At 42.8% G+C, this 15535-nt stretch overlaps 1 protein-coding gene across 2 annotated transcripts; it reads right to left on the reverse strand.

Annotated features, from left to right (window-relative positions):
- Window positions 1–1661: 1661 nt before the first annotated feature.
- Window positions 1662–15259, reverse strand: NHLRC3 (NHL repeat containing 3). 2 transcript variants are annotated; one of them, XM_053456334.1, is made up of 8 exons: window positions 15189–15259; window positions 14461–14730; window positions 11939–12094; window positions 11030–11180; window positions 10209–10409; window positions 6398–6489; window positions 5535–5647; window positions 1662–2315 (listed from the first exon to the last, which is right to left on the reverse strand). In XM_053456334.1, the coding sequence occupies exons 2-8, from the start codon at window positions 14563–14565 to the stop codon at window positions 2069–2071; spliced, it is 1065 nt and encodes a 354-aa protein (XP_053312309.1). In that variant the 5' UTR covers window positions 14566–14730; window positions 15189–15259; the 3' UTR covers window positions 1662–2068. The 2 variants fall into 2 exon arrangements, with proteins under 2 accessions (XP_053312309.1, XP_053312308.1); XM_053456333.1 differs by lacking the exon at window positions 15189–15259 and adding an exon at window positions 14936–15167.
- Window positions 15260–15535: the final 276 nt, after the last annotated feature.

The raw sequence follows: 15535 nt of genomic DNA on the forward strand, positions 1-15535 counted from the left end.
TCTGTAAACCCTAGAGATGGTCGTGCGTGAAATACTCAGACCAGCCCGTCTGGCACCAACAACCATGCCACATTCAAAGTCACTTAAATGTCTACATGCCTAAATGCATTGAGTTGCTGCCATGATTGGCTGATTAGCTATTTGTGTTAACAAGCAATTGAACAGATGTACCCAATAAAGCGGCCAGTGGGTGTATACGCTGTGGGGGAAAACAAAACAAATTTGGTAGGAAATCACAGTTGAATAAACATATAGCAAAAAACAAACATTGCTCTGGTCCTTTAGGTGTTAAACCGACAGCAAATACAGTTTGTCAGAAGCGATCTGATCATCATCAGCCCACTTACTAAACTCACAGCATTTGACCTGGAAGCACCCTGGATTTTCAGGTCAGTGCTGGTTTTAGTTGTTTTTTATTTAATTTATTTATTTTTTAACGCTTTCATTGACTGATATTTAGTCCCCACAAGCTTGTGGGGACAAATGTTAACCCCTGCAATGCCACAATTGTGGAATTGAAGGGGTTAACGCTGCACTGTCGCTCTCATGGAGTGATCAGGCAGCAGGGGGGTGTTGGGGCTGGTCTCCACACTCATGTGGAGACCAAAGAACCCTCTGCCCCTGAAGCTGCCTCTGGCAGCTGGGACGCAATTGGTGGTCTATAGACCAGCCATTGCAGGGGGAGTCTCTGATGACGGCTGTATACAGCATGTATTCCTTGATACAGGAATCATCAAAGGGCCTGTGGTTTCAGCCTACAGAATCACTCCGTGGGAGTGATCTCAGGCTCGGGGGCGGGCTCGGAGTGGATGTGCTGTCTGCCCAGACTCCTGGGCAGACAGCAGCAGCAGCGCCTTCGCGATCACAGACTGACAAACACCTAGGCGCCAGGACAAAATTCTGAGTCGCCATGGCGACCTGGCGCCTGGGATTTGTCGAGCCCTGACATAAGCTGCCGTGAAACACCATCCTCTTAATTTAGTCATTTGTATTTTATTTATTTTAAATGGCAAGCTTTATTAAAGAATAAGAATTCAATTGAATGCATATCTAAAAGAACAGATGTATTTTTTTCCTTCTTACTAATTGGACTTCTCCATTAGTTGCTATGGTGATAAGAACTTTTCAAACTTTGCCTGGCAAAACCTTTTCCCCAAATACAGCAGAAAGGCAATTACATACAGGGTGCACACCCCGGGAAAAGTACACAAGAGAAATACCCAGCACTCAGGAGGTAGATGGGGTATGTAGTGAAGAAGCATTTCGTACTGAACCAATGCAGAGAGAGGGACAGAAATATGGTTTGCTTTCCTGGAAAAATATTTTTGGGTCATGACTACTGAAGTATAAAAAAATGCAATGCTATACAATATGTAATATCTGAGGACAAATGTGTGAAAAACAGAAAAAATACAACCATAAGACAGAAATAACCTGCACACAGTCTCACAAAACCTGACTGCCTCTTCTAATCAAAAATGTATTCAAATAAAGCAAGAGTCCATCGAGAGAGTCTATTGATAATTGCTTATGGAAATTTGAGGAAGAGATAAAAAAAAAAAAACTGCAAATTCTATTGTGCAAAATGATTAAAAACATGTTTGCAAGGGTGCACTTTTTTTGTAAATTTTTAATATGTAATACATTGTAAGTTTTTTTATTTTTTTTTTTAAATGTCAATGTTTCATTTTATTACAACATGTAAACGTTTTACCTAGCAAAAAGAAATATACTCTATCTCTTATATTGGAATGTGAAAAAGACTGATCAAGAAAAATATTCCAGTTTTACCAAATAGCGTGAAATTCCTTACAAAGAGGTAGCACTAAATACCAGAAGTAATCAGACATCTGACTTTATACATACAGTTACCGTTAAAGTTGGAGGCTGCCTCTCTATATGTTATGACATGCTACTGTTTAATGACATAAAACACGGAGATCTCGTTACATTATAACCGGGGCCTGTCACTTAGAATATAGCGAATATAGTAAAGGTATAAATGGAGCACCAGGCTCCATCCCACATGGGAAGTCACCATCACCACAAAGACCTTTATAAACACTGCTTAAGAACTATTAGATGTCTTTTGCAAAGGCACGTATTTTTGCACTTGCTGAGCACCAAGCTCCGCGACATACACCGAGCCAGTATTCACATTGACATCTACAAGATGTGGCCGGACTCCTTCTGCCATCTGGATAGTGCTTTCAACGTGGCAATCTCCAATGCTCCCTATGGGAGGCATTGCTATAAAGAGTACCCGGCTAATATTTAGCTGGGCAACAACAATGTACTTCTTATCCGCTGTTAACCTGTATTGAAGAAAAAAAAGCAGAACAAATTACAATATTTTCAAACATTATAAAATAAACATATGGGTAACTGGTGACATGTTGCTAAATAGAAAATACAAACTATAAAAATAAAATAAAATTGTTTTTCTCAAATGCAAATGCTTTGGTCTAACTTAATAGTTCCAAGCTTTACCATACTGTATATAACATCTGTATTGCAGACAGGGGCGTAACTAGACCCCTCAGGGCCCAGGTGCGAGAATCTGGTAAGGCCCCCCCCACCCCCTCACCCCCAAAAAAACATGATTTTTACCCAACAATTTTTTTTCAACAAATTCAACAAATTCAATTTACATATTGAATCATATCTGTAAAAAAAAATGGCGCATGTACAAAGGGCATAATCAAAGAAAAAGGGGCGCATGTACATAGGGCCCCTTTTGTACATGCGCCCCTTTTTCTTTGAATACATAAATAATCTTTCCACCAAAACAGCCCGACTGTGGCATCTTTGCCACCAAAACAGCCCGCCTGTGGCATCTTTGCCACCAAAACAGCCCACCTGTGGCATCTTTGGCCCCATAACAGCCCGCCTGTGGCATCTTTGGCCCCATAACAGCCCACCTGTGGCATCTTTGGCCCTATAACAGCCCGCCTGTGGCATCTTTGCCACCATAACAGCCCTCCTGTGGCATCTTTGCCACCATAACAGCCCTCCTGTGGCATCTTTGGCCCCATAACAGCCCGCCTGTGGCATCTTTGGCCCCATAACAGCCCGCCTGTGGCATCTTTGCCACCATAACAGCCCTCCTGTGGCATCTTTGGCCCCAAAACAGCCCTCCTGTGGCATCTTTGGCCCCAAAACAGCCCTCCTGTGGCATCTTTCCACCAAAACAGCCTGACTGTGGCATCTTTGCCACCAAAACAGCCCGCCTGTGGCATCTTTGGCCCCATAACAGCCCGCCTGTGGCATCTTTGCCACCATAACAGCCCTCCTGTGGCATCTTTGGCCCCAAAACAGCCCACCTGTGGCATCTTTCCACCAAAACAGCCTGACTGTGGTATCTTTGCCCCCCTTACACATCCATGCTATCTCTCACACACACACACACATATATTAATTCACAAATATTTACTCACTAATTCACAGATAATCCATTCAATCATTCAGATATTCATACATTGATACTCATTAATTCCCTCATTCAGATACTCATTTACATATACTCATTCACTCACTCCTTCACAGATACTCATTAATTCTCTCACTCAATCTCAAATACTCCCCTTACCTGAACAACCGAAGATGTAAAAAGTATGTGCCGCTCGGCGCTCGCAGACCAACCTGTTCAGTGCACAGGGGGAAGCAGATGCGCAGCAGGGTCATGTGACGTATGTCACGTACGTCACGTGACTGTTGGATTCCTGCGTCCCCGGCATCCTCGGCTCGCGCGCGTCTGCCAGTAAGTAGCGGCCCCCCGCGGAATTAATCGTGGGGGTTGCCCGGGCCCCCTAGAGTGGCGGGCCCGGTCGCAGCTGCTGCAGGGTTAAGGGGCAAGTGCCCCTTTTGCCCTGAGTTATAGACGGCCGTAGAGGCCGCATAGGCCCAGTCAGTCCGGTCCTGACTGGGCCTATTTTAAGGTAGGGGGCTGGAGCTTCAGCTCCATCAGCCCCTGCGTGAATCCGGCCCTGGGCTGCCCGGCCCACCGGGCAAATGCCCTGTGTGCCCGATGGCCAGTCCGTGCCTGACTCTGAGCGTGAGGGGGCGGAGCTTTCGCCCCTCACACTGCATCAATGACTAGGCGGCCGTCGCCAGCTCCGTGGCCCGGCTTGCCAAAAAAAAAAAAAAAAAAAAACGGAAAAAATATTTTGGCCGGCCCCTTGGCTTGGGCCCCCCTGCCGCCGTGGTCCGATTTCGGGCGGCCCCTTGGCTTGGGGCCCCTTGCCGCCGGGGCCAGATTTCGGGCGGCCCCTTGGCTTGGGCCCCCCTGCCACTGGGGCCCGGTCGCAGTCACGACCCCTGCGACCCCGGTAGTTCCGCCACTGATTGCAGATCATTATTTGGAATTATATTTGTATTACTGACTTTTCCTCTTAAGATACTTAAGTTATTAAAATGCTGCTCCCAAAAGTACAGACATATTAAAGGAACTCCGTATGCGCCAGGGGAGTCTACAATGAGGCTGTAGCTGGCTGTTTGTACAGCAGATCAATCACTGGTTGCTTAAAATCCATGAATATTGTAATTATATATCCTGAACATGTTATCGTGTCTAGACCACCACTCTGACATTATATAGTTAAGGTATGTGGCCATACTTTCAGGTAAAATGTGTACATCTTTGGCAAGGATCAGAAAGAGCACAGGTACGCCAAAACTGTCAACTTAGAGCCAGAGATGCAGGAAATATTTTGGTGGGTTCCCCTTTAACCCATTCACGACAAAGCTCGTACCTGCACAGGCTCACAATGCATAGTCATTAATGGGTTTTAAGGACAGCCACTTTACATTTTACTAATAGTTATAGCTGATTAAGAATCAGAATACATTTTAGATTTAATTAATACATCCACAACTGACATCAACATGCACCACCCGAATATGATGAACCTGTGTTGATGGGCCAAAGTGAATACTCTTCAGGAAAGAAATACAGGAGATTTGTTAATGTCATAAAACATTGAAGCCAATGAAATAACCTTTTTCTGAGGCCTATGCAGTAAACTAAACTGGAATGCTAACCTCAAGCAAATGACAAACACAAAACTATAACTTTTAGAATTTTGAAATTTACAGCATTGATTTTTGCTGCATTTGCAAAATTATTATAGTCTTCATATTTTGCCTGCACTATGACTGGCTGCAATGGGGATACTGCTAGCAGTTAAATAGAGCCTGGTGTATTAAACCAGGATACAGTGTGTTCCAGAAGCTTGTTACCTGGTGTTTATGCAGGGAACATGATAAATTATTCAGTCTATTGCTTTAGCTTGTCATCACACTACTTTATGCGAGTTACCATAAGGATTTCTACCTTTTACGGATCATTTTCACCAGTGGCCAGATGGCAGTTAAAAGCTTACAATACCTTATGTGCATCCCGGATGGTTCACAAAGTGCTTTTAATGTTTTGTTGTTACAACTGGGAATTTTCTTAAAAATGTGTATTTTCAGAGTAAACAAGTTAAATTGCTCCTTCATTTTGGCAATATTTCATCATAAGTATCCAACTGTACCTGACTGAATAGGGTCCATCTTCCGAGAAACAGGTGCTCCAAGATCCAATCCACTCTCCTGAAATTTTATCAAACACCTGTATCCTTTTATTTCCTCGATCTGCCACCCATACCTAGAAACAGAGACAAACTGAATGTTATACATCCTCTTTTGCATCCTGAACTCACTTACCCCTAATTACTGCTACAAGCGAGTGACTATTCCCTCTTTTCATGCCCGTTTGTTTCAATTACCCAGATAACACTTTTAGATTGTAAGCTCTTGAGCGGGGCCCTCAAAAGCCCACCATTCTTGCCAGGAACTTTGTATAAAGGCCATATGGCAAACTCACAGGCAGGGTTCTCAACTTCTGCTGTGTCTGTTTGTGTTAAGTTATGTTTGTTATATATGTGTGTTAACTGCCCCATTTAAATTGTACAGCATTGTGTAATTTGTTGGCGCTTCATAAATAAAAAGGTAATAAAAATCTGATAGAATTATTCAGATGTTTCAGCTCTGAAATCTGCGGCATGTACACCCTGAATTGTGATCCATGCACTTTGCAGATGTTTACCCTGAATATCTTTACTCATTACTTGATGCCATCTGCTTTTTAATGCAATCCACTATCTGCAGTCGGTGTTACTATGTGATCACAATATTCACGCATGCAAGTAAACATGAGCGACAATCTGTAGTTCGTTGTTGTAAATGAAAACACAGGCGTTAAAAGTATTTATATGTATATGGTAAACAAGTCTTCATCCAGGTGTAATCTTGGGGTGTGTGTGTGTGTTTAGGTCCAGCACCGGAAATAACGTCTAACCGGGAAACCATAAACATACTAGTGAAAATATTAAGACAAAAGTTGTAAATGACTTACCCGGCCAACGTTATCCACTGCTACACTGTGTGGGATGTAGAACTGGCCGGGGTTTGTACCATTTCCACCCAATGTCCACAAAAGCCAGAAATCTAAAATGATACAAATAGAGCTGAAACAACGAATCGATAAAATCGATAATAATCGATAACGGAAATCATCGATAACGATTTCCGTTATCGATTAATCGAGTGATCAATTCGTTGTTGGAGCACTCGGCTCCTTTTACTTACCTCCGCGAGCGTTCCCCGCTTCTGCTACACGCTCTGCAGTCTCCGCCTTCTTTTAGCTACGTGACGGATGTGACGCGTTCCGGAGGTAAGTATTCTTCATGTCTATGTGCACGGATCGCACAGAGCCACTCGCACAGAGCGAATCGCTCTGTGCGAATGGAGCCACTCGCACAGAGCGAATCGCTCTGTGCGAATGGAGCCACTCGCACAGAGCGGTTCGCTCTGTGCGAGTGGCTCCACTCGCACAGAGCGGTTCGCTCTGTGCGAGTGGCTCCACTCGCACAGAGCGGTTCGCTCTGTGCGAGTGGCTCCACTCGCACAGAGCGGTTCGCTCTGTGCGAGTGGCTCCATTCGCACAGAGCGGTTCGCTCTGTGCGAGTGGCTCCATTCGCACAGAGCGGTTCGCTCTGTGCGAGTGGCTCCATTCGCACAGAGCGGTTCGCTCTGTGCGAGTGGCTCCATTCGCACAGAGCGGTTCGCTCTGTGCGAGTGGCTCCATTCGCACAGAGCGGTTCGCTCTGTGCGAGTGGCTCCATTCGCACAGAGCGGTTCGCTCTGTGCGAGTGGCTCCATTCGCACAGAGCGGTTCGCTCTGTGCGAGTGGCTCCATTCGCACAGAGCGGTTCGTGAGTGTGGGTGCAGGGCAGAGTGGGGGTGGGGGTGCAGGGCAGAGTGGGGGTGGGGGTGCAGGGCAGAGTGGGGGTGGGGGGTGCAGGGCAGGAGACTGGGTGCAGGGCAGAGTGGGGGTGGGGATGCAGGGTGTGAGTGTGGGTGCAGAGCAGAGTGGGAGACTGGGTGCAGGGCAGAGTGGGGGTGGGGATGCAGGGCAGGGTGTGAGTGTGGGTGCAGGGCAGAGTGGGTGCAGGGCAGAGTGTGAGTGTGGGGGCAGGGCAGAATGTGGGGGCAGGGCTGGGTGCAGGGCAGAGTTAGAGACTGGGTGCAGGGGCACAGTGCAAAGTGCTGGGTGCAAAGTGCCAGGGCTGGGTGCAAAGTGCTGGGTGCAAAGTGCCAGGGCTGGGTGCAAAGTGCTGGGTGCAAAGTGCTGGGTGCAAAGTGCAAAGTGCTGGGGCAAAGTTTCTTGAACAGTAATAGTCCACCTCTTTTCAGAATGTTTGGGGTTATTTTGTTTCATAAATATTGTGTTTGGGTTCTTGTACTTTGAAAATATTGTTTTTTATTACATCATAACAAAATAAGAATGTTAATGTAAATTTTAAGTTGTTTTTTAACATCCAGTTCATTAAATTCTTTTAAATAAACGAAAAATTTGCATATTGTTTTTTTTTATCCGATTAATCGATTAATCGAAAAAATAATCGGCCAACTAATCGATTATTAAAATAATCGTTAGTTGCAGCCCTAGATACAAAACACAAACACAATTTTCATGTCAAATTCGTGTAAAAAAACGACATGAATTTAACTGACATGCATGGCAAAAAGAACCTAATTGAATTTTCTGACCTCACGTCACTTTCCTGGAAGGTTGCTGTACCCACAACAGCCAACAAAGGGGAATGAACTCGACAGTCCATTCTACTAAGGCCTGGGGTTGGGAAAGGTAAAACGCAGGATTGCCTTGGAGCGATTTGCTACAATTGGAACACTTGGTGGATTCAGTATTTTACGAGCATGCGAGCTGACCTGAGCTCCTATCAACAGACACAGAAACTCAGTTCAGAAACTTTGGGATCTGCGCTACTGTAAGTTCCAACTGATAAACAATATCACCGGATTACACGAAGAACACAGACAGAGGTTGTGAGTGGCTCTGGTGAGTTTTCCGATAGAGGCTTCTTAAACACAGTAGAGAATACTCAGAAGTGAAAATGATCTTATTTGTGGGGAATAATACTGCAACACATACGACCGCTCTTCAGACAATACGATAAATAATTTGTAAAACTTATATACTGGTTATTTGGTCTATAAATATTATCACACATGAATCATCTGGCTCTCATATGCACATACACCAATCAGCCATAACATTATGACCACCTGGTCATTATTGCGTAGGTCCCCATTTTGCTGCCAAATCATCCCTGACCCATCGAGGCATTTACTCCACTAGCCCTCTGAAGGAGTGTTGTGGTATCGGGCACCAAGATCTATTAAGTCCTGTAAGTTGTGAGGTGGGGCTTCCATGCATGCACCCTGGTACCGTGTGTTTTCCAGGTAAAGAGACGCACACGCACCATGCCATCCACATGATGTAAATAAAAATGTGATTCATCAGACCAGGCTACTTTCTTCCATTGCTCTGTGTTCCAGTTCTTATGCTCTTTCGCCAGTGGACAGGGGTCAGCATGGGCACTCTATCAGAACTTTTTCAGCAATTTGAGCTACAGTAGCTTGTTGTTTTGCCCACACGGGCCAGTCTTCACCCCCACGTCAATTAACCTTGGCCGCCGGTTCACATCTTTTCCTTCCTTGGACCACTTAGTGACCACCGCAGACCGGGGGCACCCCACAAGAGTTGCAGTTTTGGAGATGCTCTGACCCAGTTGTCTAGCCCTTGTCAAAGTCGCTCAGATCCTTAAGTTTGCCTATTTTTCCTGCTTCTAACACATCGGTTTTGAGGATGAAATGTTCACTTGCTGCCTAATATATCCCAGACAGGTGCCACGATAACAAGATTATCAGCGTTATTCTCTTCACCTGTCAGTGGTCATAATGTTATGGCTGATCGGTGTATAATAGCTTAATGTCCACTTTAAATTTTCGTGCATACACTCTTGCAAATGCATGGGGAATTCTCTAAGAGATGTGATCAGCCAAAGTGCATGCGCAGTATTCTCACAGCTAACCAGCTCCAGTGCCAGCTTGTGCAAGAGTTCCAGGGGTCTAATGAGTCCCCCAGCATGCATGCACAGAAAGAGCTCCTATTGATTTCAGTGTTAATCAATGCCTCTCTTCTCCATGAGCTGGATAAAAAGAGGTCAGATAAAGTGCATGGCAACTCTCTTCACTGTTGATCATGTAAATAATCCCCGAGCAGCAAAGCAGGGCTTTCTGCTTCTTTAACACTGTGTGATCAGCACAGTGAGATCACTCTGGAACAAGACAGAAGCAGAGTTTCTCCTTTTTCAGAGTGAACAAAATAATAAAAACAAATGTAAATAATGCTGGAAATATTTATAGGGGCCACAGTAATGTCATCATGCAATCATTTAGAAGGCACCCTATTGTTACTCTCATAAAAACAGTGGGAAAAAAATTGAAAAATATAAATCAATATAAAAATCTAAAAAGAAATGAGAGAGAAAAAGGGGGAAAAAAATAAGAAACCTTTCCTGGCCTCCAACCTAAACAGTTATAAATTAAATTCAGAATAAGTAAGGGAGCAATTCTTTTACATCAATATATTTTATTGCTCGATATTTAAAAATGACATGGAGTAGGGAGGTGTCCCTTGATCTCAGTTTTTAAAGTTGCATTTCAGGATAGCTTTTTGAGGGTTAAGCAGCAATATACATTTTTAACTATATGATAATCATTCCATTATATGGCTAAAACACTGTTTTTCCACTATTGCTCCTGAAACCTTTACATACCAAGGAAAAGTAAGCACTTACTGTTTGTTAATTTAAGAAGCCTGTTATTCAGTCCCCCATCTCCATCCACAATATACAGTTCCCCGGTTTCTTCAACAAATATTTCTGCTGGCTGATCGAACTGAAGTGGATTTAAACTTGATCCTGCGTTTCCTGCTGTACCCAGTACATGAAGAAGGTTTCCAGAGGGCGAAAACTGTTTTATTGTGTGCCCATATTCTCCTGTAGATTGCATATGCATTTATGCAGTGATTACATTAAATCTAGAAACGTAACAAGAAAACAACCAATATGTTCTAGCTGGTTTAATGAAGGTTAAATTACTAAAATTGCATTGAAGGTGCTGTTCCACTCATTTCACTCTCTTGCATGCTGATCAAGTAAAAATGAGCAGCAGATCTGTAATTTCAGTCTTTCCTCTGAAGGTTTAATCACATAAAAACAACATTGAAATGCTTAATAAGGTTTTTTTTAGTTCCTATGGCAACAGCCTATCAGTACCTGCTTTTTGGCACACAAAAAGTATTCCAGGCAAAAATGAGAAATCGGGCAAAATATGACATGATTAAAGAATTGTTTATGGGAAAGGTTTGGCCATTCCACAATACAAGGAATGTTGTTCCTAATGCTACATTTAGCTACAAAAGTATTAATTCAGTAGATGGAATAGAAAACCGAGCAAAACAAGAACACATTTTCTGGAATTTCCTGTAGTCACGTTTAACACAAAGAATAGGCAACATTTTAATCATTTGAATGCCAGAGGAATCAATTCTCATAGCACTGACAAAAAATGTTCATATCCATCTATCGCAAAGATGCTTCCAGTATTGTGTGCTTACCTTGACCAACATCCGTGATCCATACCGACTGCTCTTTAGCAGTGCTGACTGCAAATATCCCATGAGGCATTTCGATTTTATCGGTATCCCACATTTCTTTAAAATATCCTTCTTCTGTAAACACCACAACTTTTGATACATTTTCCCCTCTCTGAAAATATTAATTCCATCTCATCTTAGTGAGAATTCATAAAAAAGCACCGTATTATATATTATGAAACTATTACACACAAGCTTGTCCAACCAGACTTATTAGTGCATCCCCAGACTTGCCCCTGTGCTCCAGACTCCCTGGTGTCTAGTGGAGGCAGCCGGTGGATATCTGCGCGACGCACATAGACAACCTCTGCTGCTGCCCGCCACGTCTTCTATGATGGAGCACCAGAAGGTCATGTCACACCGATGCTCCTTCATAGAAGCCCCGGCAGAAGTGCCAGGCGGAAGCAGAGGATGCCTACGCGCATCACACAGACGTTCACCGGCTGCCAGAGAGGAGGATCCAGGTCCCCTGCAGCGCTGCGGGGGATCTGGAGTTTACTCTTATAGTGGGACTTCTATTTGAGGTTGGATTATAAAACGAGTGGTATTTTTCTGGAAAAAAAAAAAACCTTGTCTTATATTCAAGCAAATCGATTCAGCTAATCGATAATTATTGATTAGTTATTGCAGCCCTAACCAGGTTGATGCGATGTTAGCATTAATGGCAAAATCTTAAGAAAAAAAACATATTGTTTCTTTTAAAAACATTATACTTTTCTATAAGAGTGGAGGGGCTTCAATATTTTCTTTAAAAAATATAGACATGGCTATAAAATAAAAAAACACAGAAAGGTAAAATACCAAAGCAATGTACTTAATATTACAATTAAAGTTTAAAAACTGAATTCAAACTATATTAAAATGTCATACCTGTGCTACGTAGACCAATGAATTGAAGGGATCGACTGCCACACCATAGGCTATACCGCCCAGGTACTCTGGATTTTTTGGCCAGTCTACATCCAGTTTATACAGTTGCGTTTTTTCTTCCCAGGGATAATAATAAAACACCAGTGAATACCAACCCTGTAAAAATGAAAAATCTCAAGCTAATGTTTGTGTGATTGTTAAACAGAGTGAAGAATAGAAAAAAATTACAGTAGTAGTGTTTTTTTTTTTTTTATTAATAATTGTTGGATATAGTGCCATCATATTCTGTATCGCTGTACAATGGGTAAACAGGACATAACAAGTAGTATATAATGTAACAATTTTATTTACAGGAAGAACTGATGAGGGGGGCCCTGCTAAAACGGGAGTGGCTGAGTGACAGACAACAGAGGGTTGTAGTCAATGGCGTATATTCAGAACAAGGTCTTGTTACCAGTGGGATACCTCAGGGATCTGTATTTGGACCCATTCTCTTTAATATTTTCATTAGTGATATTGCAGATGGTGTTGATGGAAAGGTATGTTTATTTGCCGACGACACAAAAATTTGCAACAGGGTTGATGTTCCTGGAGGAAGAAGCCAAATGGCAAACAATCTAGGTAAGCTGGAAAAATGGTCAGAGCTGTGGCAATTGGCATTTAACGTGGATAAATGCAAGGTAATGCACCTGGGGCATAAAAACCCAAGGGCAGAGTATAGACTATTTGGTACTGTCCTAACCTCAACATGTGAGGAAAGGGATTTAGGGGTAATTATTTCTGAGGATTTAAAGGTAGGCAGACAATGCAGTAGAGCAGCAGGTAATGCGAGCAGAATGCTTGGTTGTATAGGGAGAGGTATTAGCAGTAGGAAGAGGGAAGTGCTCATGCCGCTGTACAGATCACTGGTGAGACCTCACTTGGAGTATTGTGTACAGTACTGGAGACCATATCTCCAGAAGGATATAGATATGTTGGAGAAAGTGCAGAGAAGGGCTACTAAAATGGTTTATGGATTACAAAATAAACCTTACCAGGACAGGTTAAAGGATCTTAACCTATATAGCCTGGAAAAAAGACGGGACAGGGGGGATATGATAGAAACATTTAAATACTTAAAGGGAATCAACAAAGTAAAGGAAGAAAGTTTATTTAAAAGAAGAAATAAAACCGCAACAAGAGGACACTAGCATAAACTAGAGGGGCAAAGGTTTAATGGTAACATCAGAAAATATTACTTTACGGAAAGGGTAGTGGACGCATGGAATAGCCTCCCAGTGGAAGTGGTAGATGTTAATACAGTAAAGTCATTTAAGCAAGCATGGGATAGGCATAATGCCAAGCTAGATATAGGATAAGGGCAAGTACTAAAGGAGAGTACTCAGAGGTTGGGCAGACTGGATGGGCCTTCTGGCTCTTATCTGCCGTCACTTTCTATGTTTCTATGTTTCTAATCTAGTAAATTAGTAAAAAGCAGGAGAAAATAGTGTTCTGCCACAAAAACAGCCCTCACTCATTAAGTTAATGTTGCAACTGTAGGGTTGCATGAAAATACATGCTACGAAACTTGTGCAAATAGACCAAAAACAATTAGATCAATTTCTTTGTTTTGCTTTTGTCCCATTCGTTTTCAGACAACGAATTTAGTTTGCTGCCCTTTTGGTTCAGGCAAAATTCAGAGGGCTTTTTCCATTTGGAACCGATATTCGTTGTCACTCTCACTCCCTCACTCAATATCTCCCTACCTTCTCCTACGACTGCTTCCGAGTCCCTGTCTCCTTTTCTTGTCTTCTTTTGCATGCTTGCAAGAGCAGTGCCCTCTTCTTCTTTTGTACTGGTTTGTTATTGCATGTGACGGCTCTATATAAATAAATGTAATGTTGTCGTGCCTCTTCTTGTTCTTCTGTCTTCTTTCTGCATCCGCTTCTCCCCTGAATCAGTTTTGTTAACCCGGCCACCCGGAGCACTTCCAAAAAAGGGCAGAGCCTCTGTGGGCGCCGGAAGGAGGAAGAGACTGTGCCCATGGCCCCGCTACTGTGCAGAAGTACTCCAGGAGACCAGAATAATGCAGACAGGTCTGTGAAAAGTTGACACTATGCCAGGGAAAGGCCTGCTGATCCCTGAGGTTATACGAACGACCTTTTGATGCAAGTTCCCTGCACTCATTCTGGTACTCTTTCCAGATCTATCCCTGGTTACAATTAAATTAAAAAAGTTTTTTTTTATTTTTTTTGGGAGGGGGGTTGCTATGCATTTTATACACTTTATGAGTGCAGTGTATGTTTCATGATTATCCTCTAGATGTAAACTCACGAGCAGGGCCCAGATACCTATTGTGTCGGTCTATCTTAATTTGCCAGTTCTAGTTTTATCATACCCTTGATACCCCATAATAATAATTTCACTCGAAAGATAAGCTTCTGAATGCAAAACAAAGCAAAAGACAATTTAATAAAGTTGGGGTTTTAACCTTATAATTTAATTGCATGGTTATTTTATTAGGACAGGCGTATATCACTCACCTCTGCTTTGAGTTGGCAGCAGTGTAATAAGAGAAGCACTAGGCCTCCAGTCAAGGCGAACACCCAAATCTTCAGACTAGGCTTCATCCTCATATCTCTCGTCATTGTCTCATGACAATGTTATTAAACAGAAATATTACCGACACATCTTTTCCTGCTTCCTGGTATTCACTCCTCCTACAAAATGCTGTCAGATGGGTCTCTGCTCATTTTAAATATTGTCTGCATTAAAGCAGCTGCACGTTACCAATCCTGCGGCGTATGATCCTCCTAGGAAAAACAACAAGCCGTATCAGCGACACAAATATTACAAGATTGACAACCACGTATTAACCCTTTCACTGCCAGAGAGATGAGCATCACATTCTTCTGACACTAAATGGATCAAATATAATTAGCAGTGACAGGTCAGCTGTTTAAAATCGAAGACCTATATTTTATACATGCTGCAGGCCAGTTTTATAAAGGGTCTTACCAGTTAAAACGCTGAATAGTTAGGAAGCATGTTTGGAGCCAGGTATAAATTTACCGACCTGGTAAACCCACTTATAATTAAATACATAATAAATAGTAATTATAAAGTGTACAAAAAGCGTATATAACTACATAAAGAACGTTTGAATGGAGAGGGGAGACACTAATATATTATAAGGAGCAATTTAAGTCAGCTTAATCGGGTTTCAGTAACATAAAGTATTTTTCGGCATTGAGTGAGTTAAACGTCATACCACTTCCTGGGATCACTACATCCTGAATACATATCAACACAAGACCCGATTACGTCATCACTATGCGCCTTCGTGTAGCGCGTAATAATGTTACAGCATTATAATGCGACTTATCGAGAGGGGTCCACAAGGGACTGTGCGACATCCGACATCGTACTGCAAGCCCTGCTAACGTAGTCTCTTGGCAGCATAAACTATCTTTTTTTTATTGTATGATTGGTTGTCAGCCTGTATTCGGCAATAAGCCTAAAAGTCTCTTTTATGTATGTCCCTGGTGTGTTTTGTTTCTGTGTGATGGGTTCCCCCTTCATGGAGCCCCACGCTTTGTGTGTATGTGCTCCGGAAGA

This window comes from Spea bombifrons, chromosome 2, assembly GCF_027358695.1.
Source record: "Spea bombifrons isolate aSpeBom1 chromosome 2, aSpeBom1.2.pri, whole genome shotgun sequence".
Taxonomy (NCBI): domain Eukaryota; kingdom Metazoa; phylum Chordata; class Amphibia; order Anura; family Pelobatidae; genus Spea; species Spea bombifrons.

Bases quoted from the DNA above. Each gene is read 5' to 3' on its own strand.
- NHLRC3 (XM_053456334.1), bottom strand. From the start codon at position 14,565: ATGACGAGAGATATGAGGATGAAGCCTAGTCTGAAGATTTGGGTGTTC. The intron at 10,410-11,029 runs GTAAGCACACAA...TGCAATCTACAG, and splicing joins GATCACGGATGTTGGTCAAG to GAGAATATGGGCACACAATA. The intron at 6,490-10,208 runs GTAAGTGCTTAC...GTATCATTTTAG, and splicing joins GCTTCTTAAATTAACAAACA to ATTTCTGGCTTTTGTGGACA.